Here is a 26,399-nt window from a genome sequence, read left to right on the forward strand (position 1 = left end):
CACGGAACCTACCAACGGAAACGCACGAGGTATCTACAAACAGACCTCCCTCCTATGCTGCTACCGATAGCCATATACCCGGCCAGCTGTCTGGATCGCCACGACCCCAACCAACCTCTACTCACTGGACCCTTACTGATCACTCGATTAAGCATGCCTCTCCTTAATGTAAATATGCCTTGTCCATTGCTGTTCCGGTTAGTGTTTATTGGCTTATTTCACTGTAGAGATTCTAGCCCTGCTCTCTATACCATATCCAACCTCTCAGTTCCACCACCCACATATGCGATGACATCACCTGGTTTCAATGATGTTTCTAGAGACAAGATCTCTCTCATCATCACTCAATACCTAGGTTTACCTCCACTGTATTCACATCCTACCATACCTTTGTCTGTACATTATTCCTTTAAACTATTTTATCGCCCCCAGAAACTTCCTTTTACTCTCTGCTCTAGTAGCTCTAGGCGACCAATTCTCATAGCTTTTAGCCGTACCCTTATCCTACTTCTCCTCTGTTCCTCTGGTGATGTAGAGGTGAATCCAGGCCCTGCAGTACCTGGCTCCACTCCTATTCCCCAGGCGCTCTCTTTTGATGAATTCTGTAACCGTAATAGCCTTGGCTTCATGCATGTTAACATTAGAAGCCTCCTCCCTAAGTTTGTTTTGTTCACTGCTTTAGCACACTCTACCAACCCGGATGTTTTAGCCGTGTCTGAATCCTGGCTTAGAAAGACCACCAAAAATTCAGACATTTTTATCCCCAATTACAATATTTTCAGACAAGATAGAACGGCCAAAGGGGGCGGTGTTGCAATCTACTGCAAAGACTGCCTGCAGAGTTCTGTTATACTATCCAGGTCTGTTCCCAAACAATTTGAACTTCTACTTTTAAAAATCCACCTCTCTAAAAACAAGTCTCTCACCGTTGCCGCCTGCTATAGACCACCCTCTGCCCCCAGCTGTGCTCTGGACACTATATGTGAACTGATTGCCCCCCATCTATCTTCAGAGCTCGTGCTGCTAGGCGACCTAAATTTGAACATGCTCAACACCCCAGCCACCCTACAATCTAAGCTTGATGCCCTCAATCTCACACAAATTATCAATGAACCTACCAGGTACCACCCCAATTCCGTAAACACGGGTACCCTCATAGATATCATCCTAACAAACTTGCCCTCCAAATACACCTCTGCTGTTTTCAACCAAGATCTCAGCGATCACTGCCTCATTGCCTGCATCCGTAATGGGTCAGCGGTCAAACGACCTCCACTCATCACTGTCAAACGCTCCCTGAAACACTTCAGCGAGCAGGCCTTCCTAATCGACCTGGCCGGGGTATCCTGGAAGGATATTGATCTCATCCCGTCAGTAGAGGATGCCTGGTCATTTTTTTTAAATGCCTTCTTCACCATCTTGAATAAGCATGCCCCATTCAAGAAATTTAGAACCAGGAACAGATATAGCCCTTGGTTCTCTCCTGACCTGACTGCCCTTAACCAACAGAAAAACATCCTATGGCGTTCTGCATTAGCATCGAACAGCCCCCGTGATATGCAACTTTTCAGGGAAGCCAGAAACCAATATACACAGGCAGTTAGAACAGCCAAGGCTAGCTTTTTCAAGCAGAAATTTGGTTCCTGCAACACAAATTCAAAAAAGTTCTGGGACACCGTAAAGTCCATGGAGAATAAGAACACCTCCTCCCAGCTTCCAACCGCTCTGAAGATAGGAAACACTGTCACCACCGACAAATCCACTATAATTGAGAATTTCAATAAGCATTTTTCTACGGCTGGCCATGCTTTCCACCTGGCTACCCCTACCCCGGACAACAGCACTGCCCTCCCCTCTGCTACTCGCCCAAGCCTTCCCCATTTCTCTTTCTCCCAAATACAGTCAGCTGATGTTCTTAATGAGCTGCAAAATCTGGACCCTTACAAATCAGCCGGGCTAGATAATCTGGACCCTTTCTTTCTAAAACTATCTGCTGAAATTGTTGCCACCCCTATTACTAGCCTCTTCAACCTCTCTTTCGTGTCGTCTGAGATCCCCAAAGATTGGAAAGCAGCTGCGGTTATCCCCCTCTTCAAAGGGGGGGACACCCTTGACCCTAACTGCTACAGACCTATATCTATCCTACCCTGCCTTTCTAAGGTCTTCGAAAGCCAAGTCAACAAACAGATTACCGACCATTTCGAATCACACCACACCTTCTCCGCTATGCAATCTGGTTTCAGAGCTGGTCATGGGTGCACCTCAGCCACGCTCAAGGTCATAAACGATATCGTAACCGCCATCGATAGGAAACAATACTGTGCAGCCGTATTCATTGACCTGGCCAAGGCTTTTGACTCTGTCAATCACCACATCCTCATTGGCAGACTCGACAGCCTTGGTTTCTCTAATGATTGCCTCGCCTGGTTCACCAACTACTTCTCTGATAGAGTTCAGTGTGTCAAATCGGAGGGTCTGTTGTCCGGGCCTCTGGCAGTCTCTATGGGGGTGCCACAGGGTTCAATTCTTGGACCGACTCTCTTCTCTGTTTACATCAATGATGTCGCTCTTGCTGCTGGTGATTCTCTGATCCACCTCTACGCAGACGACACTATTCTGTATACTTCTGGCCCTTCTTTTGACACTGTGTTAACAACCCTCCAGGCGAGCTTCAATGCCATACAACTCTCCTTCCGTGGCCTCCAACTGCTCTTAAATACAAGTAAAACCAAATGCATGCTCTTCAACCGATCGCTGCCTGCTCCTGCCCGCCTGTCCAACATCACTACTTTGGACGGCTCTGACTTAGAATATGTGGACAACTACAAATACCTAGGTGTCTGGTTAGACTGTAAACTCTCCTTCCAGACCCACATCAAACATCTCCAATCCAAAGTCAAATCTAGAATTGGCTTCCTATTCCGCAACAAAGCATCCTTTACTCATGCTGCCAAACATACCCTTGTAAAACTGACCATCCTACCAATCCTCGACTTCGGTGATGTCATTTACAAAATAGCCTCCAAAACCCTACTCAATAAATTGGATGCAGTCTATCACAGTGCCATCCGTTTTGTCACCAAAGCCCCATATACTACCCACCACTGCGACCTGTACACTCTCGTTGGCTGGCCCTCGCTTCATACTCGTCGCCAAACCCACTGGTTCCAGGTCATCTACAAGACCCTGCTAGGTAAAGTCCCCCCTTATCTCAGCTCGCTGGTCACCATAGCAGCACCTACCTGTAGCACGCGCTCCAGCAGGTATATCTCTCTAGTCACCCCCAAAACCAATTCTTCCTTTGGACGCCTCTCCTTCCAGTTCTCTGCCGCCAATGACTGGAACGAACTACAAAAATCTCTGAAACTGGAAACACCTATCTCCCTCAATAGCTTTAAGCACCAGCTGTCAGAGCAGCTCATAGATTACTGCACCTGTACATAACCCATCTACAATTTAGCCCAAACAACTACCTCTTTACCTACTGTATTTATTTATTAATTTATTTTGCTCCTTTGCACCCCATTATTTCTGTCTCTACTTTGCACTTTCTTCCAATGCAAACCAACCATTCCAGTGTTTTTTTAGTTTTTATTTTACTTGCTGTGTTGTACTCACTTCGCCTCCATGGCCTTTTTATATTTTTATTTATTTATACATATATCTGTTTGCCTTCACCTCCCTTATCTCACCTCACTTGCTCACATTGTATATAGACTTATTTTTTTTTCACTGTATTATTGACTATATGTTTGTTTTTACTCCATGTGTAACTATGTGTTGTTGTATGTGTCGAACTGCTTTGCTTTATCTTGGCCAGGTCGCAATTGTAAATGAGAACGTGTTCTCAATTTGCCTACCTGGTTAAATAAAGGTTAAATAAAAAAAAATAATAATAAATATGGGCGGAGGGGAGGGGGGGCTTGAACCAGCTGTGACTGAGCAATCTTGGTACAAGGTATATAAGGAACAGCATGGTCTGTAAAGTTTAGGCTCTCGGCACAACAGTCCAGACTAGTGGGGTCGACGGATTCATTATTGCAATAATTAATCGATATTAAATATAGATGATTGGCTGAAGAAATGACCAAGTCTCTCTCAGTACTGAATTTCCAGGACATGTGTGTGTGATGTGTTATTTTGATTCCCACAAGGCTAGTGAAACAGACGTGTGTGTGGGTGTGTGTAGGTGCTCTACATGCATGTGTGTGTGTGTGTGTGTGTGTGTGTGTGTGTGTGTGTGTGTGTGTGTGTGTGTGTGTGTGTGTGTGTGTGTGTGTGGGTTCATGCATGTGTGTGTGTGTGTGTGTGTGTGTGTGTGTGTGTGTGTGTGTGTGTGTGTGTGTGTGGGTTCATGCATGTGTGTGTGTGTGTGTGTGTGTGTGTGTGTGTGTGTGTGTGTGTGTGTGTGTGTGTGTGTGTGTGTGTGTGTGTGTGTGTGTGTGTGTGTGTGTGGGTTCATGCATGTGTGTGTGTGTGTGTGTGTGTGTGTGTGTGTGTGTGTGTGTGTGTGTGTGTGTGTGTGTGTGTGTGTGTGTGTGTGTGTGTGTGTGTGTGTGTGTGTGTCAGTGTGTATTAACCCCTCATGTCCCCCTGTAGGAACGTGATCTCCTAAAGACGTTCCGTATCCCCGTCGACACCTTCGTGACCTACGTGATGACCCTGGAAGACCATTACCATGGCAACGTGGCCTACCACAACAGCCTGCACGCCGCCGACGTCTGCCAGTCCACACATGTCCTCCTCTCCACACCCGCACTAGACGTGAGCCACCTACAGTGATATATACAGTGATATATACAGTGATATATACAGTGATATATACAGTGATATATACAGTGATATATACTGATATATATACTGATATATATACAGTGATATATACAGTGATATATACAGTAATATATACAGTAATATATACAGTGATATATATACAGTGATATATACAGTAATATATACAGTAATATATACAGTAATGTATAAAGTGATGTATACAGCAATATATATCAAATCAAATCAAATGTGTTTATATAGCCCTTCTTACATCAGCTGATATCTCAAAGTGCTGTACAGAAACCCAGCCTAAAACCCCAAACAGCAAGCAATGCAGGTGTAGAAGCACGGTGGCTAGGAAAAACTCCCTAGAAAGGCCAAAACCTAGGAAGAAACCTAGAGAGGAACCAGGCTATGAGGGGTGGCCAGTGATATATACAGTAGTATATACAATATGTACAGTAATATATACAGTAATATATACAGTAATATATACAGTGATATATACAGTAATATATACAGTAATATATACAATATATACAGTAATATATACAGTGATATATACAGTGACATATACAGTAATATATACAGTAATATATACAGTGACATATACAGTAATATATACAGTAATATATACAGTGATATATACAGAAAAAGAAGGCCAAATCATCACTCACATTAGTGGTTAGCTAGTGGCCCCTCATAATACCATCACTCACATTAGTGGTTAGCTAGTGGCACCTCATAATACCATCACTCCCATTAGTGGTTAGCTAGTTACACCTCATAATACCATCACTCCCAGTAGTGGTTAGCTAGTTACACCTCATAATACCATCACTCACATTAGTGGTTAGCTAGTTACACCTCATAATACCATCACTCCCATTAGTGGTTAGATAGTTACACCTCATAATACCATCACTCACATTAGTGGTTAGCTAGTGGTACCTCATAATACCATCACTCACATTAGTGGTTAGCTAGTGGCATCATAGTACCATCACTCACATTAGTGGTTAGTTAGTTACACCTCATAATACCATCATTCACATTAGTGGTTAGCTAGTGGCACCTCATAATACCATCACTCACATTAGTGGTTAGCTAGTGGCACCTCATAGTACCATCACTCACATTAGTGGTTAATTAGTGGCACCTCATAGTACCATCACTCACATTAGTGGTTAGTTAGTTACACCTCATAATACCATCACTCACATTAGTGGTTAGCTAGTGGCACCTCATAGTACCATCACTCACATTAGTGGTTAGCTAGTGGCACCTCATAGTACCATGACTCACATTAGTGGTTAGCTAGTGGCACCTCATAGTACCATCACTCACATTAGTGGTTAGCTAGTGGCCCCTCATAGTACCATCACTCACATTAGTGGTTAGCTAGTGGCACCTCATAATACCATCACTCCCATTAGTGGTTAGCTAGTTACACCTCATAATACCATCACTCACATTAGTGGTTAGCTAGTGGCACCTCATAGTACCATCACTCACATTAGTGGTTAGCTAGTGGCCCCTCATAGTACCATCACTCACATTAGTGGTTAGCTAGTGGCACCTCATAATACCATCACTCCCATTAGTGGTTAGCTAGTTACACCTCATAATACCATCACTCACATTAGTGGTTAGCTAGTGGTACCTCATAGTACCATCACGCACATTAGTGGTTAGCTAGTGGCACCTCCTAGTACCATCACTCACATTAGTGGTTAGCTAGTGGCACCTCATAGTACCATCACTCACATTAGTGGTTAGCTAGTGGCACCTCATAGTACCATCACTCACATTAGTGGTTAGTTAGTGGCACCTCATAGTACCATCACTCCCATTAGTGGTTAGTTAGTGGCCCCTCATAGTACCATCACTCCCATTAGTGGTTAGTTAGTGGCCCCTCCACCATTAGCTGACGTTTGTTGAGGCTCTTTAAAGAGAATCAAACCGTACGTCAGCGTCTCCTGGCCTTTAAACTGCTTTCAGGAATGATATTAAATGAAGTAATATGGTGTATTGTCCCAGACACCGGAGAGGTGCAGTGAAACGTCTTGTTTTACAGGGTCAGCCATGGCAGTACGGCGCCCTGGTTAATAGCCTTGATCAAGAGCACACTGACAGATGTTTCACCTTGTCAGCTTGTGTTTTCAAACCAGCTGCCTCTCAGTTACTGACCCAATGCTCCAATTGCTAGCTAGGCTACCTGCCACCATCTAACATCAAGTTGTAACATACTGAACTTTCTCTTTCTCCCTCTCTCTCTCTGTCTCTCCCTCCCCCCTCTCTCTCTCCCCCCCCCTCTCGCTCCTCCCCTCTCTCTCTCTCTCTCTGTCTGTCTCTCTCTCCTCCCCTCTCTCTCTCGTCCCCCCTCTCTCTCTATCTCTCCATCAGGCTGTGTTTACAGACCTGGAGATCCTAGCTGCTCTGTTTGCTGCAGCCATCCATGATGTGGACCACCCCGGAGTGTCTAACCAGTTCCTCATCAACACCAGTCAGTACACACACACACACACACACACACACACACACACACACACACACACACACACACACACACACACACACACACACACACACACACACACACACACAGGCGTGCATAAATGCACACACTCACACGCATATCCATGCACGCACACATGCACCACACACACACCTCTCTGTCTCTTGTCTCCTCCATGCTCCATGTTCCTGACCTTCTAACCTCTCACACTCTCTCTCTCTCTTTCTCTCTCCTCCCCCTCTCTCTCTCTCTCTCACTCTCTCTCCTCCCTCTCTCACTATCTCCTCCCTCTCTCTCTCTCTCCCTCCCTCCCTCTCTCTCTCCCAGACTCTGAGCTGGCTCTCATGTACAATGATGAGTCAGTGTTAGAGAACCATCACTTGGCTGTTGGCTTCAAGCTGCTCCACCTGGAAAACTGCGACATCTTCCAGAACCTGACCAAAAGACAGCGACAGAGCCTCCGCAAGCTGGTCATCGATATGGTGAGAGACCTGTCATCACAGGCAGCATCCATCATCATCCAATCACAGCAGGGTTTGGAGACAAGAGTGGGAGGGTCAGGAGTGGGAGGGGTCACAGGTAAATGTTTCAGTGATTTTTGCAATTAAACAGTTTTTTATTTATACATTTTAATTTTAATTTCACCTTTATTTAACCAGGTAGGCTAGTTGAGAACAAGTTCTCATTTACAACTGCGACCTGGCCAAGATAAAGCAAAGAAGTTCGACAAATAGAACAACACACAGTTACACATGGAATAAACAAAAGTTCTTTATATTTACGCCATCGTCTCATCTCTCTCTCTCCCCTCTCTCTCCTCTCCCTTCCTCCTCTCCCTTCTCTCTCTCCCCTCGCTTTTTCCCCCTCTCTCCCTTCCTCTCTCTCCTCTCTCTCCCCTTCTCTCCTCTCACACCTTCTTTCTCTCTCACCTCCATCTATCTATCCCCCTCCTTGCCTCCCTCTCTCTCTCTCTCTCTCTCTCTCTCTCTCTCTCTCTCTCTCTCTCTCTCTCTCTCTCTCCCTCTCTCTCTCTCTCTCTCTCCCTCTCTCTCTCTCCCTCCCTCTCTCCTCTCGCTCTCTCCCTCTCTCCCCTCCCTCTCTCTCTCTCTCTCTCTCTCTAGGTATTAGCTACAGACATGTCCAAACACATGACTCTACTAGCTGATCTGAAGACCATGGTGGAGACTAAGAAGGTGACCAGTTCAGGAGTGCTGCTGTTGGACCACTATACAGAACGCATACAGGTAACACCTACAGAACATACATGAGGATAAAGGTAACACCTACAGAACATACATGAGGATACAGGGGAAAAGTTCTGACTGCATTATATTGAAATAACAATGCTCATCGTCACCAGAATCCCTTCAGACACAGGACAGTGCAGCCTGGCTGCTGTCTGTTAAATCCCCCTCAGACACAGGACAGTGCAGCATGGCTGCTGTGTGTTAAATCCCCCTCAGACACAGGACAGTGCAGCATGGCTGCTGTCTGTTAAATCCCCCTCAGACACAGGACAGTGCAGCATGGCTGCTGTGTGTTAAATCCCCTCAGACACAGGACAGTGCAGCATGGCTGCTGTGTGTTAAATCCCCTCAGACACAGGACAGTGCAGCATGGCTGCTGTGTGTTAAATCCCCTCAGACACAGGACAGTGCAGCATGGCTGCTGTGTGTTAAATCCCCTCAGACACAGGACAGTGCAGCATGGCTGCTGTCTGTTAAATCCCCCTCAGACACAGGACAGTGCAGCATGGCTGCTGTCTGTTAAATCCCCTCAGACACAGGACAGTGCAGCCTGACTGCTGTGTGTTAAATCCCCTCAGACACAGGACAGTGCAGCCTGACTGCTGTGTGTTAAATCCCCTCAGACACAGGACAGTGCAGCCTGACTGCTGTGTGTTAAATCCCCTCAGACACAGGACAGTGCAGCATGGCTGCTGTGTGTTAAATCCCCTCAGACACAGGACAGTGCAGCATGGCTGCTGTGTGTTAAATCCCCTTCAGACACAGGACAGTGCAGCCTGGCTGCTGTGTGTTGAATCCCCTTTAGACACAGGACAGTGCAGCATGACTGCTGTGTGTTAAATCCCCCTCAGACACAGGACAGTGCAGCATGGCTGCTGTGTGTTAAATCCCCTTCAGACACAGGACAGTGCAGCATGGCTGCTGTGTGTTGAGTCACTTCAGACACAGGACAGTGCAGCATGGCTGCTGTGTGTTGAGTCACTTCAGACACAGGACAGTGCAGCATGACTGCTGTGTGTTAAATCCCCCTCAGACACAGGACAGTGCAGCATGGCTGCTGTGTGTTAAATCCCCCTCAGACACAGGACAGTGCAGCCTGGCTGCTGTCTGTTAAATCCCTGTCCATACACAGGACAGTGCAGCATGGCTGCTGTGTGTTATATCCCCTTTAGACACAGGACAGTGCAGCATGGCTGCTGTGTGTTAAATCCCCATCAGACACAGGGCAGTGCAGCATGGCTGCTGTGCGTTAAATCCCCTTTAGACACAGGACAGTGCAGCATGACTGCTGTGTGTTGAGTCACTTCAGACACAGGACAGTGCAGCATGACTGCTGTGTGTTAAATCCCCTCAGACACAGGACAGTGCAGCATGGCTGCTGTGTGTTAAATCCCCTCAGACACAGGACAGTGCAGCATGGCTGCTGTGTGTTAAATCCCCTCAGACACAGGACAGTGCAGCCTGACTGCTGTGTGTTAAATCCCCTTCAGACACAGGACAGTGCAGCATGGCTGCTGTATGTTAAATCCCCTCAGACACAGGACAGTGCAGCCTGGCTGCTGTGTGTTAAATCCCTTCAGACACAGGACAGTGCAGCATGGCTGCTGTGTGTTAAATCCCCTCAGACACAGGACAGTGCAGCATGGCTGCTGTGTGTTAAATCCCCTCAGACACAGGACAGTGCAGCATGGCTGCTGTGTGTTAAATCCACTTCAGACACAGGACAGTGCAGCCTGGCTGCTGTGTGTTGAGTCACTTCAGACACAGGACAGTGCAGCATGACTGCTGTGTGTTAAATCCCCCTCAGACACAGGACAGTGCAGCCTGGCTGCTGTCTGTTAAATCCCTTCAGACACAGGACAGTGCAGCCTGGCTGCTGTCTGTTAAATCCCTTCAGACAAAGGACAGTGCAGCATGACTGCTGTGTGTTAAATCCCCTCAGACACAGGACAGTGCAGCATGACTGCTGTGTGTTAAATCCCCTCAGACACAGGACAGTGCAGCATGGCTGCTGTGTGTTAAATCCCCTCAGACACAGGACAGTGCAGCCTGACTGCTGTGTGTTAAATCCCCTCAGACACAGGACAGTGCAGCATGACTGCTGTGTGTTAAATCCCCTCAGACACAGGACAGTGCAGCCTGACTACTGTGTGTTAAATCCCCTCAGACACAGGACAGTGCAGCATGGCTGCTGTGTGTTAAATCCCTTCAGACACAGGACAGTGCAGCCTGGCTGCTGTGTGTTAAATCCCTTCAGACCCAGGACAGTGCAGCCTGACTGCTGTGTGTTAAATCCCCTCAGACACAGGACAGTGCAGCATGACTGCTGTGTGTTAAATCCCCTCAGACACAGGACAGTGCAACCTGACTGCTGTGTGTTAAATCCCCTCAGACACAGGACAGTGCAGCATGGCTGCTGTGTGTTAAATCCCCTCAGACACAGGACAGTGCAGCATGACTGCTGTGTGTTAAATCCCCTTCAGACACAGGACAGTGCAGCATGACTGCTGTGTGTTAAATCCCCTTCAGACACAGGACAGTGCAGCATGACTGCTGTGTGTTAAATCCCCTCAGACACAGGACAGTGCAGCATGACTGCTGTGTGTTAAATCCCCTTCAGACACAGGACAGTGCAGCATGGCTGCTGTGTGTTAAATCCCTTCAGACACAGGACAGTGCAGCATGACTGCTGTGTGTTAAATCCCCTTCAGACACAGGACAGTGCAGCCTGACTACTGTGTGTTAAATCCCCTCAGACACAGGACAGTGCAGCATGACTGCTGTGTGTTAAATCCCCTTCAGACACAGGACAGTGCAGCCTGACTACTGTGTGTTAAATCCCCTCAGACACAGGACAGTGCAGCATGACTGCTGTGTGTTAAATCCCCTCAGACACAGGACAGTGCAGCATGACTGCTGTGTGTTAAATCCCCTCAGACACAGGACAGTGCAGCATGGCTGCTGTGTGTTAAATCCCCTTCAGACACAGGACAGTGTCTCTATCTAAAACAGCGTCAACATGTTTAACACTGGGGGGGTGTCTCCTTCCTCTCTGTAGGTCCTGAGGAACATGGTTCACTGCGCAGACCTCAGCAACCCCACCAAGCCACTGGGTGTGTATCGCCAGTGGACTGAACGCATCATGGAGGAGTTCTCCAGACAGGGAGACAAGGAGAGAGACAAGGGCTTGGAGATCAGCCCCATGTGTGACAAACACACTGCCTCGGTGGAGAAGAGCCAGGTCTCTCTCTCACACACACACACACACACACACACACACACACACACACACACACGCGCACGCACGCACGCACGCACGCACACACACACACACACACACACACACACACACACACACACACACACACACACAGAATACACACTTTCAAACACAATCTCCTTCTTTCTCTTAAAAAGCACTGATCAGGGCGACAGTTAGACAGTTAGGCAGTTAGACAGTTAGACAGTTAGGCAGTTAGACAGTTAGACAGTTAGGCAGTTAGGCAGTTAGGCAGTTAGGCAGTTAGACAGTTAGACAGTTAGACAGTTGGACAGTTGGACAGTTGGACAGTTGGACAGTTGGACAGTTAGACAGTTAGGCAGTTAGACAGTCAGGCAGTTAGACAGTTAGGCAGTTAGACAGTTAGGCAGTTAGACAGTTAGACAGTTAGGCAGTTAGACAGTTAGGCAGTTAGGCAGTTAGGCAGTTAGGCAGTTAGACAGTTAGGCAGTCAGACAGTTAGGCAGTTAGACAGTTAGGCAGTTAGACAGTTAGGCAGTTAGACAGTCAGGCAGTTAGACAGTTAGGCAGTTAGACAGTCAGGCAGTTAGACAGTCAGGCAGTTAGACAGTCAGACAGTTAGGCAGTTAGACAGTCAGGCAGTTAGACAGTTAGGCAGTTAGACAGTCAGGCAGTTAGACAGTTAGGCAGTTAGACAGTTAGGCAGTTAGACAGTTAGGCAGTTAGACAGTTAGACAGTCAGGCAGTTAGACAGTTAGGCAGTTAGGCAGTTAGACAGTTAGGCAGTTAGACAGTTAGACAGTTAGGCAGTTAGAGCATTGGGCCAATAACCAAGAGGTCACTAGTTCAAATCTTCAAGCAGACAAGGTGAAAAATCTGTTGGTGTGCCTCTCTCTCTCTCCCTCACTCTATCCCTTTCTCCCTCTCTCTCTCCTTCTCTCTCTCTCTCTCTCTCTCTCCCTCCCTCTATCCCTTTCTCCCTCTCTCTCTCCTCTCTCTCTCGCCCTCTCTCCCTTTCTCCCTCTCTCTTTCCCTCTCCCTTTCTCTCTCTCTCTCCCTTTCTCACTCCCACTCTCCCTTTCTCTCCCTCCCTCTCTCCCTTTCTCCATCTCCCTTTCCCTCTCCCTCGCTCTCTCTCTCCCCCTCTCTCTCCCTTTCTCTCTCTCTCTCCCTTTCTCCCTTCCACTCTCCCTTTCTCCCTCTCTCTCTCCCTTTCTCCCTCTCTCTTTCTCTCTCTCCCTTTCTCCCTCCCACTCTCCATTTCTCTCCCTCCCTCCCTCCCTCTCCCTCCCTTTCTCCCTCCCACCCTTTATCTCTCCCTCCCTCTCTCTGACTCCAGGTGGGTTTCATAGACTACATAGTCCACCCTCTGTGGGAGACGTGGGGTGACCTGGTCCACCCTGATGCCCAGGACCTGCTGGACACGTTGGAGGAGAACAGAGACTGGTACCAGTCCACCATGCCTCAGAGCCCCTCTCCTCCCTACGACAAACACCTGCTCACAGACCGCTTCCAGGTACACACACACACATACGCACGCAAACGATGATCTATTAATGAACTATTACTGTAGAAAACCAGTTGGTGGTGCTCTTTATCAATGACTATCTATATAACTAACTATCAATCTACTGTCTTCTCTTTTTCAAATGACTATCTATATAACTAACTATCAATCTACTGTCTTCTCTTTATCAATGACTATCTATATAACTAACTATCAATCTACTGTCTTCTCTTTTTCAAATTACTATCTATATAACTAACTATCAATCTACTGTCTTCTCTTTATCAATGACTATCTATATAACTAACTATCAATCTACTGTCTTCTCTTTATCAATGACTTTGACATGTTAACTAACTATCAATCACCTGTCTTCTCTTTATCAATGACTTTGACATGTTAACTAACTATCAATCACCTGTCTTCTCTTTATCAATGACTTTGACATGTTAACTAACTATCAATCACCTGTCTTCTCTGTATTCTCCCAGTTTGAGCTGGCACTGGAAGATGTGGAGCTCAACCACAACCACATACAACAACCCAACGGGTCCAACCACACGGTCAGACAGGAGAACGGAAACCAGGACCATTCAAAGGAGGACCGTGTTGAAGAAGGGGAGAAGGACCATGTTGAAGAGGAGAAGGACCATGTTGAAGAGGTGGAGGAGAATCATGTTGAAGAGGAGGACCATGTTGAAGAGGTGGAGGAGAACCATGTTGAAGAGGAAGAGGAGGAGAACCATGTTGAAGAGGAGAAGGACCATGTTGAAGAGGTGGAGGAGAACCATGTTGAAGAGGAGGACCATGTTGAAGAGGAGAAGGAGGAGAACCATGTTGAAGAGGAGGAGGAGGAGAACCATGTTGAAGAACAGGAGAAGGACCATGTTGAAGAAGAGGAGAAGGACCATGTTGAAGAGGTGAAGGAGAACCATGTTGAAGAGGTGGAGGAGAAGGGCCATGTTGAAGAGGAGAACCATGTTGAAGAGGAGGAGGACCATGTTGAAGAGGAGGAGGTGGAGGAACATTTTGAAGAGGAGGAGGAGGAGGATCATGTTGAAGAAGTGGAGGCGGAGAACCATGTCGAAGAGGAGGAGGAGGAGAACCATGTTGAAGAAGAGGAGGAGGAGAACCATGTTGAAGAGGAGGACCATGTTGAAGAGGAGAAGGAGGAAAACCATGTTGAAGAAGAGGACCATGTTGAAGAGGAGGAGAAGGAGAACCATGTTGAAGAGGAGGAGGAGGAGAACCATGTTGAAGAGGAGGAGGAGGAGAACCATGTTGAAGGGGAAGAGGAGGAGAACCATGTTGAAGAGGAGGAGGAGGAGAACCATGTTGAAGAAGTGGAGGAAGAAGATAGAGGAGAGGAGGAGGAGGACCATGTTGAAGAAGTGGAGGAGGAAGATAGAGGAGAGGAGGATGTCAAAGAAAATGGAGATGTGGAGAACCAAAATGGAGAACGAGACTGTGTTGGGGAGGAGAAGGAGGAAGGAGAAGAGAGGGAGGAGGAAGGAAGAGAGGAGAAACGGGAGGAGGAAGGTGAAGAAGAGGAGGAGAAGGAAGAAGGAGAGGAACAGGGGGAGGCAGAAGGAGAGGAAAAGGAGGAGAAAGAAGGAGAGGAGGGGGAGAAAGAAGAGGTTGATGAGGAGAAAGAAGGAGAGGAGGGGGAGAAAGAAGAGGATGATGAGGAGAAAGAAGGAGAGGAGGGGGAGAAAGAAGAGGAGGAGGAGGAGGATGAGGGGGAGGAAGAAGAGGAGGATGAGGAGAAAGAAGGAGAGGAGGGGGAGAAAGAAGAGGAGGATGAGGAGGGGGAGAAAGAAGAGGAGAAAGAAGTAGAAGATGGGGAGAAAGAAGAGGAGGATGAGGATGAGGAGGAGGAGGAGGAGGAGGAGGAGGAGGGGAAGAAAGAAGGAGGAGAATGAGAGGAAAAGGAGGAAGGTGAGAAAGAGGAAAGTTAATTGGAAATGAGATTTAAAAAATAATAGATAAAAGACAAGAGAAGCTAAATCAGACCCAATGGAGGAGTGATGAGGAAGAGGAGGAGAGATGAAGAAGAGGAGGAGAGATGGAGGAAGAGGTGGACTATAGACCCAGTGGAGGTCTGGATGGACAGAGATGGAGGAAGAGGTGGACTAGAAAGGACTCATAATGACAACGACTCCACTTCCACCTCCAGTTCTCTGTGTTTACAGGGTAAGCTAAGAGCACTACCTCCTGGGCCATTAAGACCTGGACCCCTTGGCAGAGGCTCTACCTGTTACTGAACAGGGCGTTTACTGTACAACAGTACTGTACTACAGAACAGGGCACCAGGCTGAACTGTGGGACAAACAGAGGTTTGTGTTGCAGGTGTGAGGTAGCTAGCTAGTAAACATTATCCCACCATGGAACAAAGTGATGTCACCTGCCCTGACACCTGAGGCAGTGTCTGCCTCGCCCAACCAAGGCCATGGGCTGTGTCCCAAATGACAACCTATTCCCTATATACTGCACAAAGGGCTCTGGTCAAAAGTAGTGTACCTACATAGGGAATAGGTTGCCATTTGGAATGCAGACGTTCAGTCTTCATGATCTATAGCCTTTGTACATGGACCACTGCCACCAGGGGGATCCTTCTTTTAACAGCTCTTTTGTAGCAATACGGACTATTAAGACTGTAACACACACTGTGTAACACACAGTCACCCACCGGTCAGCACATGCAAAACAATAAACAATGCTCTTTCGGGACTCCATTGGACTATTAAACATGGAGAAGGGTGAAGTTGCCCCTAGACACTGATCTTGGGTCAGTTTAACATTGTCCCCCACTAATGGTTAATGTTAGGATTGGGGGAGGGGGAAGCTGGTCCTAGATCTGTACCTAGGGGATTCTGGAGCAAGAACACACTGGAACACTTTGAATAATTTATTTGGATCCACAGTCTAGAGCATCAAAGAAAGAAAATAACCCAATATAGAGGTCAAAGGTCATATGGATTCATGCCATCATAGAGATGTTATTAAGAGATCACAACATTGTATCTGTCCCATTATGGCGTCTGTGAGCGCACAGGCACTGCCACTGTGGCCATCTCCATTTTGAAGTAGTTCATTTTCTTCTTTTACTACTTCTATGAGTTGGAAAACAAACTGAAAGGGTACGTACTGCCCCCTGGAGTGTGTTATTTAAACAGGTTTAAAGCCACGGTTGGCCTGCAGTTATGGAATGTTTGCTCACCAGTATAATTCATTGGCTGATGACCTCGATGGAATTATGTGATTCTTCCTTAACCCAGAGGAAGTCCCACCCAGTTGACTACTTCAAAATGGTGAAAGTCCTCAATGTTACTGCCCATGTTAAAACAGGCTTTTGGGCACACTAAAATAGATAGAGAGTACTCTATCTTGATGCGACTTATAGGCTGTCTCCCAAAAGGGCCCTGGTCAAAAGTAGTGCACTACATAGGGAATAGGGTGCCATTTGGCACTCAGACATGGAAATACAGGTGTTGGTGTATGTATACTTCATATCTAAGAGACATTTGTAACCCGAGACTGGATTCAACTGGACTTTATTTCTTCCATTTTTGTCGGAATTGAAAAAAAAAATTGCAAAAATAGAGGAACCTTCTGTACCCTGAGGTCATAGTCCATCCTTTACCCTGAGGTCATAACCGATCCTTTACCCTGAGGTCATAGCCCATCCTTTACCCTGAGGTAATAGCCCATCCTTTACCCTGAGGTCATAGCCCATCCTTTACCCTGAGGTCATAGCCCCTCCTTTACCCTGAGGTCATAGCCCATCCTTTACCCTGAGGTCATAGTCCATCCTTTACCCTGAGGTCATAGCCCATCCTTTACCCTGAGGTCATAGTCCATCCTTTACCCTGAGGTCATAGCCCATCCTTTACCCTGAGGTTATGGCCCATCCTTTACCCTGAGGTCATAGCCCATCCTTTACCCTGAGGTCATGGTCCATCCTTTACCCTGAGGTTATGGCCCATCCTTTACCCTGAGGTCATAGTCCATCCTTTACCCTGAGGTCATAGCCCATCCTTTACCCTGAGGTCATAGCCCATCCTTTACCCTGAGGTCATAGTCCATCCTTTACCCTGAGGTCATAGCCCATCCTTTACCCTGAGGTCATGGTCCATCATTTACCCTGAGGTCATAGTCCATCCTTTACCCTGAGGTTATGGCCCATCCTTTACCCTGAGGTCATAGCCCATCCTTTACCCTGAGGTCATAGTCCATCCTTTACCCTGAGGTCATAGCCCATCCTTTACCCTGAGGTCATAGCCCATCCTTTACCCTGAGGTCATTGTCCATCCTTTACCCTGAGGTCATAGTCCATCCTTTACCCTGAGGTCATTGTCCATCCTTTACCCTGAGGTCATAGTCCATCCTTTACCCTGGGCTCAAGTTGGAAGTTGCCCGTAGACACTAATCAAAAATCAGTTCAACGTCGTCCACTTTCCTCTAAAGCAATGCACTGTGGGACCAGGGTTGGGACTGGGTTGGGACCAGGGTTGGGGCTGGGTTGGGACCAGGGTTGGGGCTGGGTTGGGACCAGGGTTGGGGCTGGGTTGGGACTGGGTTGGGGCTGGGTTGGGACCAGGGCTGGGACCAGGGCTGGGACCAGGGTTGGGACCAGGGTTGGGGCTGGGTTGGGACCAGGGTTGGGGCCAGGGTTGGGGCTGGGTAGGGACCAGGGTTGGGGCTGGGTAGGGACCAGGGTTGGGGCTGGGTTGGGACCAGGGTTGGGGCTGGGTTGGGGCCAGGGTTGGGACCAGGGTTGGGACCAGGGTTGGGACCAGGGTTGGGACCAGGGTTGGGACCAGGGTTGGGACCAGGGTTGGGACCAGGGTTGGGGCTGGGTTGGGACCAGGGTTGGGACCAGGGTTGGGACCAGGGTTGGGACCAGGGTTGGGGCCAGGGTTGGGACCAGGGTTGGGACCAGGGTTGGGGCCAGGGTTGGGGCCAGGGTTGGGGCTGGGTAGGGACCAGGGTTGGGGCTGGGTTGGGACCAGGGTTGGGGCCGGGTTGGGACCAGGGTAGGGACCAGGGTTGGGGCCAGGGTTGGGACCAGGGTTGGGGCTGGGTTGGGACCAGGGTTGGGGCTGGGTTGGGGCTGGGTTGGGACCAGGGTTGGGGCTGGGTTGGGACCAGGGTTGGGGCTGGGTTGGGACCAGGGTTGGGGCTGGGTTGGGACCAGGGTTGGGGCTGGGTTGGGACCAGGGTTGGGGCTGGGTTGGGACCAGGGTTGGGGCTGGGTTGGGACCAGGGTTGGGGCTGGGTTGGGACTGGGTTGGGGCTGGGTTGGGACCAGGGTTGGGACCAGGGTTGGGACCAGGGTTGGGGCTGGGTTGGGACCAGGGTTGGGGCTGGGTAGGGACCAGGGTTGGGGCTGGGTAGGGCCCAGGGTTGGGGCCGGGTTGGGGCTGGGTAGGGACCAGGGTTGGGGCTGGGTAGGGACCAGGGTTGGGGCTGGGTTGGGACCAGGGTTGGGGCTGGGTTGGGGCCAGGGTTGGGGCTGGGTTGGGACCAGGGTTGGGGCTGGGTTGGGACCAGGGCTGGGTTGGGACCAGGGTTGGGGCTGGGTTGGGACTGGGTTGGGACCAGGGTTGGGACCAGGGTTGGGACCAGGGTTGGGGCTGGGTTGGGACCAGGGTTGGGGCTGGGTAGGGCCCAGGGTTGGGGCCAGGGTTGGGGCTGGGTAGGGACCAGGGTTGGGGCTGGGTAGGGACCAGGGTTGGGGCTGGGTTGGGGCCAGGGTTGGGGCTGGGTTGGGACCAGGGTTGGGACCAGGGTTGGGACCAGGGTTGGGACCAGGGTTGGGACCTGGGTTGGGACCAGGGTTGGGGCCAGGGTTGGGACCAGGGTTGGGACCAGGGTTGGGACCAGGGTTGGGGCCAGGGTTGGGGCCAGGGTTGGGGCTGGGTAGGGACCAGGGTTGGGGCTGGGTAGGGACCAGGGTTGGGGCTGGGTTGGGACCAGGGTTGGGGCTGGGTTGGGACCAGGGTTGGGGCTGGGTTGGGACTGGGTTGGGACCAGGGTTGGGGCTGGGTTGGGACCAGGGTTGGGGCTGGTTTGGGACCAGGGTTGGGGCTGGGTTGGGACCAGGGTTGGGGCTGGGTTGGGACCAGGGTTGGGACCAGGGTTGGGACCAGGGTTGGGGCTGGGTTGGGACCAGGGTTGGGGCCGGGTTGGGACCAGGGTTGGGACCAGGGTTGGGACCAGGGTTGGGACCAGGGTTGGGGCTGGGTTGGGACCAGGGTTGGGGCTGGGTTGGGACCAGGGTTGGGACCAGGGTTGGGGCTGGGTTGGGACCAGGGTTGGGGCTGGGTTGGGACCAGGGTTGGGACCAGGGTTGGGGCTGGGTTGGGACCAGGGTTGGGGCTGGGTTGGGACCAGGGTTGGGACCAGGGTTGGGGCTGGGTTGGGACCAGGGTTGGGGCTGGGTTGGGACCAGGGTTGGGACCAGGGTTGGGGCTGGGTTGGGACCAGGGTTGGGGCTGGGTTGGGACCAGGGTTGGGGCCAGGGTTGGGGCTGGGTTGGGACCAGGGTTGGGGCTGGGTTGGGACCAGGGTTGGGGCCGGGTTGGGACCAGGGTTGGGACCAGGGTTGGGGGAGAGAGGGTGACTGCATCCCAAACGGCATCCGATTCCCTATATATGGTCCAAAGTAGTGCACTACAGAGCATAGAGAATAGGGAGTAACTTGGGACGCAGCCAGGGTCTTCCACCATCTCTGTTGTTGTTTTGTAAATCTGTATTTGGCACTTTATCAGACGGACCCTGCTGCATATCTGCATACAATATTTAACAATAAATATGTCTGCTAAATGAGTCAAATGTAAACGTAGATAAAATAACTGACTGTGATCAGATCTTCCTGGGGTGTGTACCAATATTAAGTGTACACTCAATACACTCGTTCACTACTTCCCACCAAAATCTCAAAGCATTGTATTGGTGGAGGCATGTCATTTCCTTTCAAATCAGTGAAGGGAAATGAACAAGCGCAACACGTTGGGAGGAAGGAGAGCCCGTTGGCAAATACAGTCAGGGATGAATTGATTGGATGAAAAAAGCTCCGTGGGCAGAGCTTAGTGACAGGCCAGTGTGCAGGTGTTTACAGGGAGAGTCAAATAAGAAAAGGTCTTACGGGTGGTAGGATGGAGGGCATTACACACGGGTTGGGTCTTACGGGTGGTAGGATGGAGGGCATTACACACGGGTTGGATCTTACGGGTGGTAGGATGGAGGGCATTACACACGGGTTGGGTCTTACGGGTGGTAGGATGGAGGGCATTACACACGGGTTGGGTCTTACGGGTGGTAGGATGGATGGCATTACACACGGGTTGGGTCTTACGGGTGGTAGGATGGAGGGCATTACACACGGGTTGGGTCTTACGGGTGGTAGGATGGAGGGCATTACACACGGGTTGTGACCCACATGGTTGCCAGTTTGAATCCCAGTTGTGACTTTTGTTTTCCAACCTGAACTAATCACTTTTTAAATCTACTAATGTTCTAAATTAGTCATTGACTGGTGCTTTCCCCCCTGCTAGTGCACTGGGATGGGGACCAGAAGGTTACAGGTTCTAATCTTGTGGACTAGGAACTGGGATAGAGACCAGGTTACAGGTTCTAACCTTGTGGACTAGGAACTGGGATAGGGACCAGGTTACAGGTTCTAATCTTGTGGACTAGGAACTGGGATAAAGACCAGGTTACAGGTTCTAATCTTGTGGACTAGGAACTGGGATAGGGACCAGGTTACAGGTTCTAATCTTGTGGACTAGGAACTGGGATAGAGACCAGGTTACAGGTTCTAACCTTGTGGACTAGGAACTGGGATAGGGACCAGGTTACAGGTTCTAATCTTGTGGACTAGGAACTGGGATAAAGACCAGGTTACAGGTTCTAATCTTGTGGACTAGGAACTGGGATAGGGACCAGGTTACAGGTTCTAACCTTGTGGACTAGGAACTGGGATAGGGACCAGATTACAGGTTCTAACCTTGTGGACTAGGAACTGGGATAGGGACCAGGTTACAGGTTCTAATCTTGTAGACTAGGAACTGGGATAGAGACCAGATTACAGGTTCTAATCTTGTGGACTAGGCACTGGGATAGGGACCAGGTTACAGGTTCTAATCTTGTGGACTAGAAACTGGGATAGGGACCAGGTTACAGGTTCTAATCTTGTGGACTAGGAACTGGGATAGGGACCAGGTTACAGGTTCTAATCTTGTGGACTAGGCACTGGGATAGGGACCAGGTTACAGGTTCTAATCTTGTGGACTAGGAACTGGGATGGGGACCAGAAGGTTACAGGTTCTAATCTTGTGGACTAGGCACTGGGATAGAGACCAGGTTACAGGTTCTAATCTTGTGGACTAGGAACTGGGATAGGGACCAGATTACAGGTTCTAATCTTGTGGACTAGGAACTGGGATAGGGACCAGGTTACAGGTTCTAATCTTGTGGACTAGGAACTGGGATAGGGACCAGGTTACAGGTTCTAATCTTGTGGACTAGGCACTGGGATAGGGACCAGAAGGTTACAGGTTCTAACCTTGTGGACTAGGCACTGGGATGGGGACCAGAAGGTTACAGGTTCTAATCTTGTGGACTAGGAACTGGGATAGGGATCAGAAGGTTACAGGTTCTAATCTTGTGGACTAGGAACTGGGATAGAGACCAGATTACAGGTTCTAATCTTGTGGACTAGGAACTGGGATGGGGACCAGGAGGTTACAGGTTCTAATCTTGTGGACTAGGAACTGGGATGGGGACCAGGAGGTTACAGGTTCTAATCTTGTGGACTAGGAACTGGGATAGGGATCAGAAGGTTACAGGTTCTAATCTTGTGGACTAGGAACTGGGATAGGGATCAGATTACAGGTTCTAATCTTGTGGACTAGGAACTGGGATAGGGATCAGAAGGTTACAGGTTCTAATCTTGTGGACTAGGAACTGGGATAGAGACCAGATTACAGGTTCTAATCTTGTGGACTAGGAACTGGGATAGGGATCAGAAGGTTACAGGTTCTAATCTTGTGGACTAGGAACTGGGATAGAGACCAGATTACAGGTTCTAATCTTGTGGACTAGGAACTGGGATGGGGACCAGGAGGTTACAGGTTCTAATCTTGTGGACTAGGAACTGGGATAGGGACCAGAAGGTTACAGGTTCTAATCTTGTGGACTAGGCACTGGGATGGGGACCAGGAGGTTACAGGTTCTAATCTTGTGGACTAGGAACTGGGATAGGGATCAGAAGGTTACAGGTTCTAATCTTGTGGACTAGGAACTGGGATAGGGATCAGATTACAGGTTCTAATCTTGTGGACTAGGAACTGGGATAGGGATCAGAAGGTTACAGGTTCTAATCTTGTGGACTAGGAACTGGGATAGAGACCAGATTACAGGCTCTAATCTTGTGGACTAGGAACTGGGATGGGGACCAGGAGGTTACAGGTTCTAATCTTGTGGACTAGGAACTGGGATAGGGACCAGAAGGTTACAGGTTCTAATCTTGTGGACTAGGCACTGGGATGGGGACCAGGAGGTTACAGGTTCTAATCTTGTGGACTAGGAACTGGGATAGGGATCAGAAGGTTACAGGTTCTAATCTTGTGGACTAGGAACTGGGATAGGGATCAGATTACAGGTTCTAATCTTGTGGACTAGGAACTGGGATAGGGATCAGAAGGTTACAGGTTCTAATCTTGTGGACTAGGAACTGGGATAGAGACCAGATTACAGGTTCTAATCTTGTGGACTAGGAACTGGGATGGGGACCAGGAGGTTACAGGTTCTAATCTTGTGGACTAGGAACTGGGATAGGGACCAGAAGGTTACAGGTTCTAATCTTGTGGACTAGGAACTGGGATGGGGACCAGGAGGTTACAGGTTCTAATCTTGTGGACTAGGAACTGGGATAGGGACCAGAAGGTTACAGGTTCTAATCTTGTGGACTAGGCACTGGGATGGGGACCAGGAGGTTACAGGTTCTAATCTTGTGGACTAGGAACTGGGATAGGGATCAGAAGGTTACAGGTTCTAATCTTGTGGACTAGGAACTGGGATAGAGACCAGGTTACAGGTTCTAATCTTGTGGACTAGGAACTGGGATAGGGATCAGAAGGTTACAGGTTCTAATCTAGTGGACTAGGAACTGGGATAGGGATCAGAAGGTTACAGGTTCTAATCTACCTTTTCTGAAAAAATGACCACAGAAGACTTCCAGATAAGAACAGCATTCTTTGTTTTATTGATCACAGATGTCAGAGTGTAGTATCTGAGGCATCAATCAATCAATCAATCAATCAATCAATCAATCAATCAGACGATGAACAAAAACACAACAAGCAGCTCACACAGGAGCCAGGTGAACAACAGGTCAGTAGCAGAGGCACCTGGTTCACCTGGTCTAGTTTGGTATAAAAAGGTGGAGAAACGTAACCCAGGTGGGTCATTTGGCATGGCGTTGGCAAAGCCGGGTGAATCAGACAAACAAAAGAACACACACATGGACACACCCACACCTAACACTAGACTGGTCTCCCAGAGCCTACTTCAAATACTAAATAAATATCAGTTTTTAAGAACCTCCAAGGATGACCGCATATCAAAAGTAAATACACACGCGTCACAGATCACATGACCAACTACATGACATCATGGCAGTCAAGGCAGCGATCGCAGAGGGTTCCACATTCTGCTGCAGAACCTCTATCAGGTACCAGAATATTTCTCTGTCAGGTTCTAGAATGTCTCTCTCAGGTTCTAGAATGTCTCTCTCTCTCTGTCAGGTTCTAGAATTCCATGCAGGGTTCTCTCAGATCAGAGGCCCATCCAGGACACCCAGTCAGGGAAGTCCTCCACCTCTCCCATCTCACTGAGGCTCTGCTCTCCATCACCGTGGACCAGGGTCAGCTTGTAGCGCAGACGTACCTTACACTGGAGGGAGGATAACACACAAACCATCACCATTCTATCAAACACACCTAAGGCTGGAGGGAGGATAACAGACGCTGGAGGGAGATAACACACAAACCATCACCATTCTAATCAAACACACCTAAGGCTGGAGGGAGGATAACAGACGCTGGAGGGAGATAACACACAAACCATCACCATTCTAATCAAACACACCTAACACTGGAGGGAGGATAACACACAAACCATCACCATTCTAATCAAACACACCTGACACTGGAGGGAGGATAACAGACAAACCATCACCATTCTAATCAAACACACCTAAGGCTGGAGGGAGGATAACAGACGCTGGAGGGAGATAACACACAAACCATCACCATTCTAATCAAACACACCTAACACTGGAGGGAGGATAACACACAAACCATCACCATTCTAATCAAACACACCTGACACTGGAGGGAGGATAACAGACAAACCATCACCATTCTAATCAAACACACCTAAGGCTGGAGGGAGGATAACAGACAAACCATCACCATTCTAATCAAACACACCTGACACTGGAGGGAGGATAACAGACAAACCATCACCATTCTAATCAAACACACCTAACACTGGAGGGAGGATAACACATAAACCATCACCATTCTAATCAAACACACCTAAGGCTGGAGGGAGATAACACACAAACCATCACCATTCTATCAAACACACCGACGCTAGAGGGAGGATAACAGACAAACCATCACCATTCTATCAAACACACCGACGCTAGAGGGAGATAACACACAAACCATCACCATTCTATCAAACACACCTAACACTGGAGGGAGGATAACACATAAACCATCACCATTCTATCAAACACACCTAAGGCTGGAGGGAGATAACACACAAACCATCACCATTCTATCAAACACACCGACGCTAGAGGGAGATAACACACAAACCATCACCATTCTATCAAACACACCTGACGCTGGAGGGAGATAACACATAAACCATCACCATTCTATCAAAATTGTCAACAAGCCACTGCACTTCACATTCAAAGTTAATAAACCCTTGAGATAGCATCCGCAGCTTTTACCCTGAATACGATCGCCACGGACGTCAGGGAGATTGCTTTTAAAAGCCACATTGTTGACAATGAAGTTAACCTGTTGATGATGCGCCTATGAATGAATGCCGGCCAAGTCACAGGTCTGACGATAACAAAACAATCTCTGTGTTTCCAGTGTGTCAGGTTGAGCAGTAGACTCACCCTGTGTGGGTTGGAGAGGAGCAGTATCTGTGAGAGGGCAGCAGGGGGCAGCAGAGGGTTGTAGGAGGGGAGGTCATTCCCTGAAGACGGCTGGAGCTTCACTGTCATAGTCTGGAGGACAGACAGGGAGATCAGTGAGCTAGCCAGTGAGCCAGCCAGTCAGTCAGCCAGTCATTCAGTCACCAGACAGTCATTCAGTAAGATCAATGAATCAATCAGTCCATCAATCAATCAGTCCAGAGTTCCCACACCTTCTTAAAACATCAAATTCAAGGACTTTTCAAGGGCTTTTCAGGCCCAATTCCCTCAAATTCAAGGACCCGTGGGAACCCTGACAGTCAGTCATTCAGTCAACCAGTCATTGATGGAAACGAAGGATTCATTAGACAAGGAGAGAGATTGTTTAAAGTTAGACAATATAGGAGTTTAAAAATGTCTTGTCCATATTTGGGCGTTTGTCTGTTACCTTGGGAACGGCAGCCTGAAACAGGATGTCTTTAACAGGAAGTGCGGAGGTGTTCACCGTGGAGACGATAACCACAGCAACGTTAGGGTGTCCCGGGGGCGGGTCTTTGGCAAAATGGAGGGAAACATGGACGCCATTCTGGTCGTACACTGTGATCGGCTCCAATCGACCTATCGGAGACATTCAGGAAATGAACACCTCAGGCGTGTCAACATAGAACAGACAACTTGAAATTGAAAAGACAAGAGGTATCCATTAACATGAATGACTACAGACAACTGTAGTGACTCCTAGTGTGCATCCAAAATGGATCCTTATATAGTGCACCCATAGGGCTCTGGTCAAAAGAAGTGCACTATAAAGTGATTAGGATGCAATTTGGGACAAAAGAAGTGCACTATAAAGGAATTAGGGTGCAATTTGGGACAAAAAAAGTGCA

General features: G+C 48.7%; 2 protein-coding genes across 2 annotated transcripts in view; one reads left to right on the forward strand and one right to left on the reverse strand.

Annotated features, from left to right (window-relative positions):
* LOC129839134 (cAMP-specific 3',5'-cyclic phosphodiesterase 4B-like) overlaps positions 1-16,903 on the forward strand; it is a 35,889-nt gene extending 18,986 nt beyond the window's left edge. The window contains exons 11-17 of the mRNA XM_055906410.1: positions 4,600-4,764; positions 7,180-7,279; positions 7,619-7,773; positions 8,413-8,535; positions 11,597-11,779; positions 13,119-13,295; positions 13,778-16,903. Of these exons, the coding sequence (XP_055762385.1) occupies positions 4,600-4,764; positions 7,180-7,279; positions 7,619-7,773; positions 8,413-8,535; positions 11,597-11,779; positions 13,119-13,295; positions 13,778-15,208 (2,334 nt within the window). The 3' untranslated portion in view covers positions 15,209-16,903. The remainder of the gene's footprint in view (positions 1-4,599; positions 4,765-7,179; positions 7,280-7,618; positions 7,774-8,412; positions 8,536-11,596; positions 11,780-13,118; positions 13,296-13,777) is intronic.
* A 6,630-nt stretch (positions 16,904-23,533) lies between these two features.
* Positions 23,534-26,399, reverse strand: part of LOC129839701 (ADP-ribosylation factor-binding protein GGA3-like) — a 44,525-nt gene continuing 41,659 nt past the window's right edge. Inside the window, exons 15-17 of the mRNA XM_055907277.1 lie at positions 25,961-26,130; positions 25,495-25,605; positions 23,534-24,245 (exon numbers count right to left, since the gene is read on the reverse strand). Of these exons, the coding sequence (XP_055763252.1) occupies positions 24,129-24,245; positions 25,495-25,605; positions 25,961-26,130 (398 nt within the window). The 3' untranslated portion in view covers positions 23,534-24,128. The remainder of the gene's footprint in view (positions 24,246-25,494; positions 25,606-25,960; positions 26,131-26,399) is intronic.

Source organism: Salvelinus fontinalis, chromosome 40 (assembly GCF_029448725.1).
Source record: "Salvelinus fontinalis isolate EN_2023a chromosome 40, ASM2944872v1, whole genome shotgun sequence".
NCBI lineage: Eukaryota > Metazoa > Chordata > Actinopteri > Salmoniformes > Salmonidae > Salvelinus > Salvelinus fontinalis.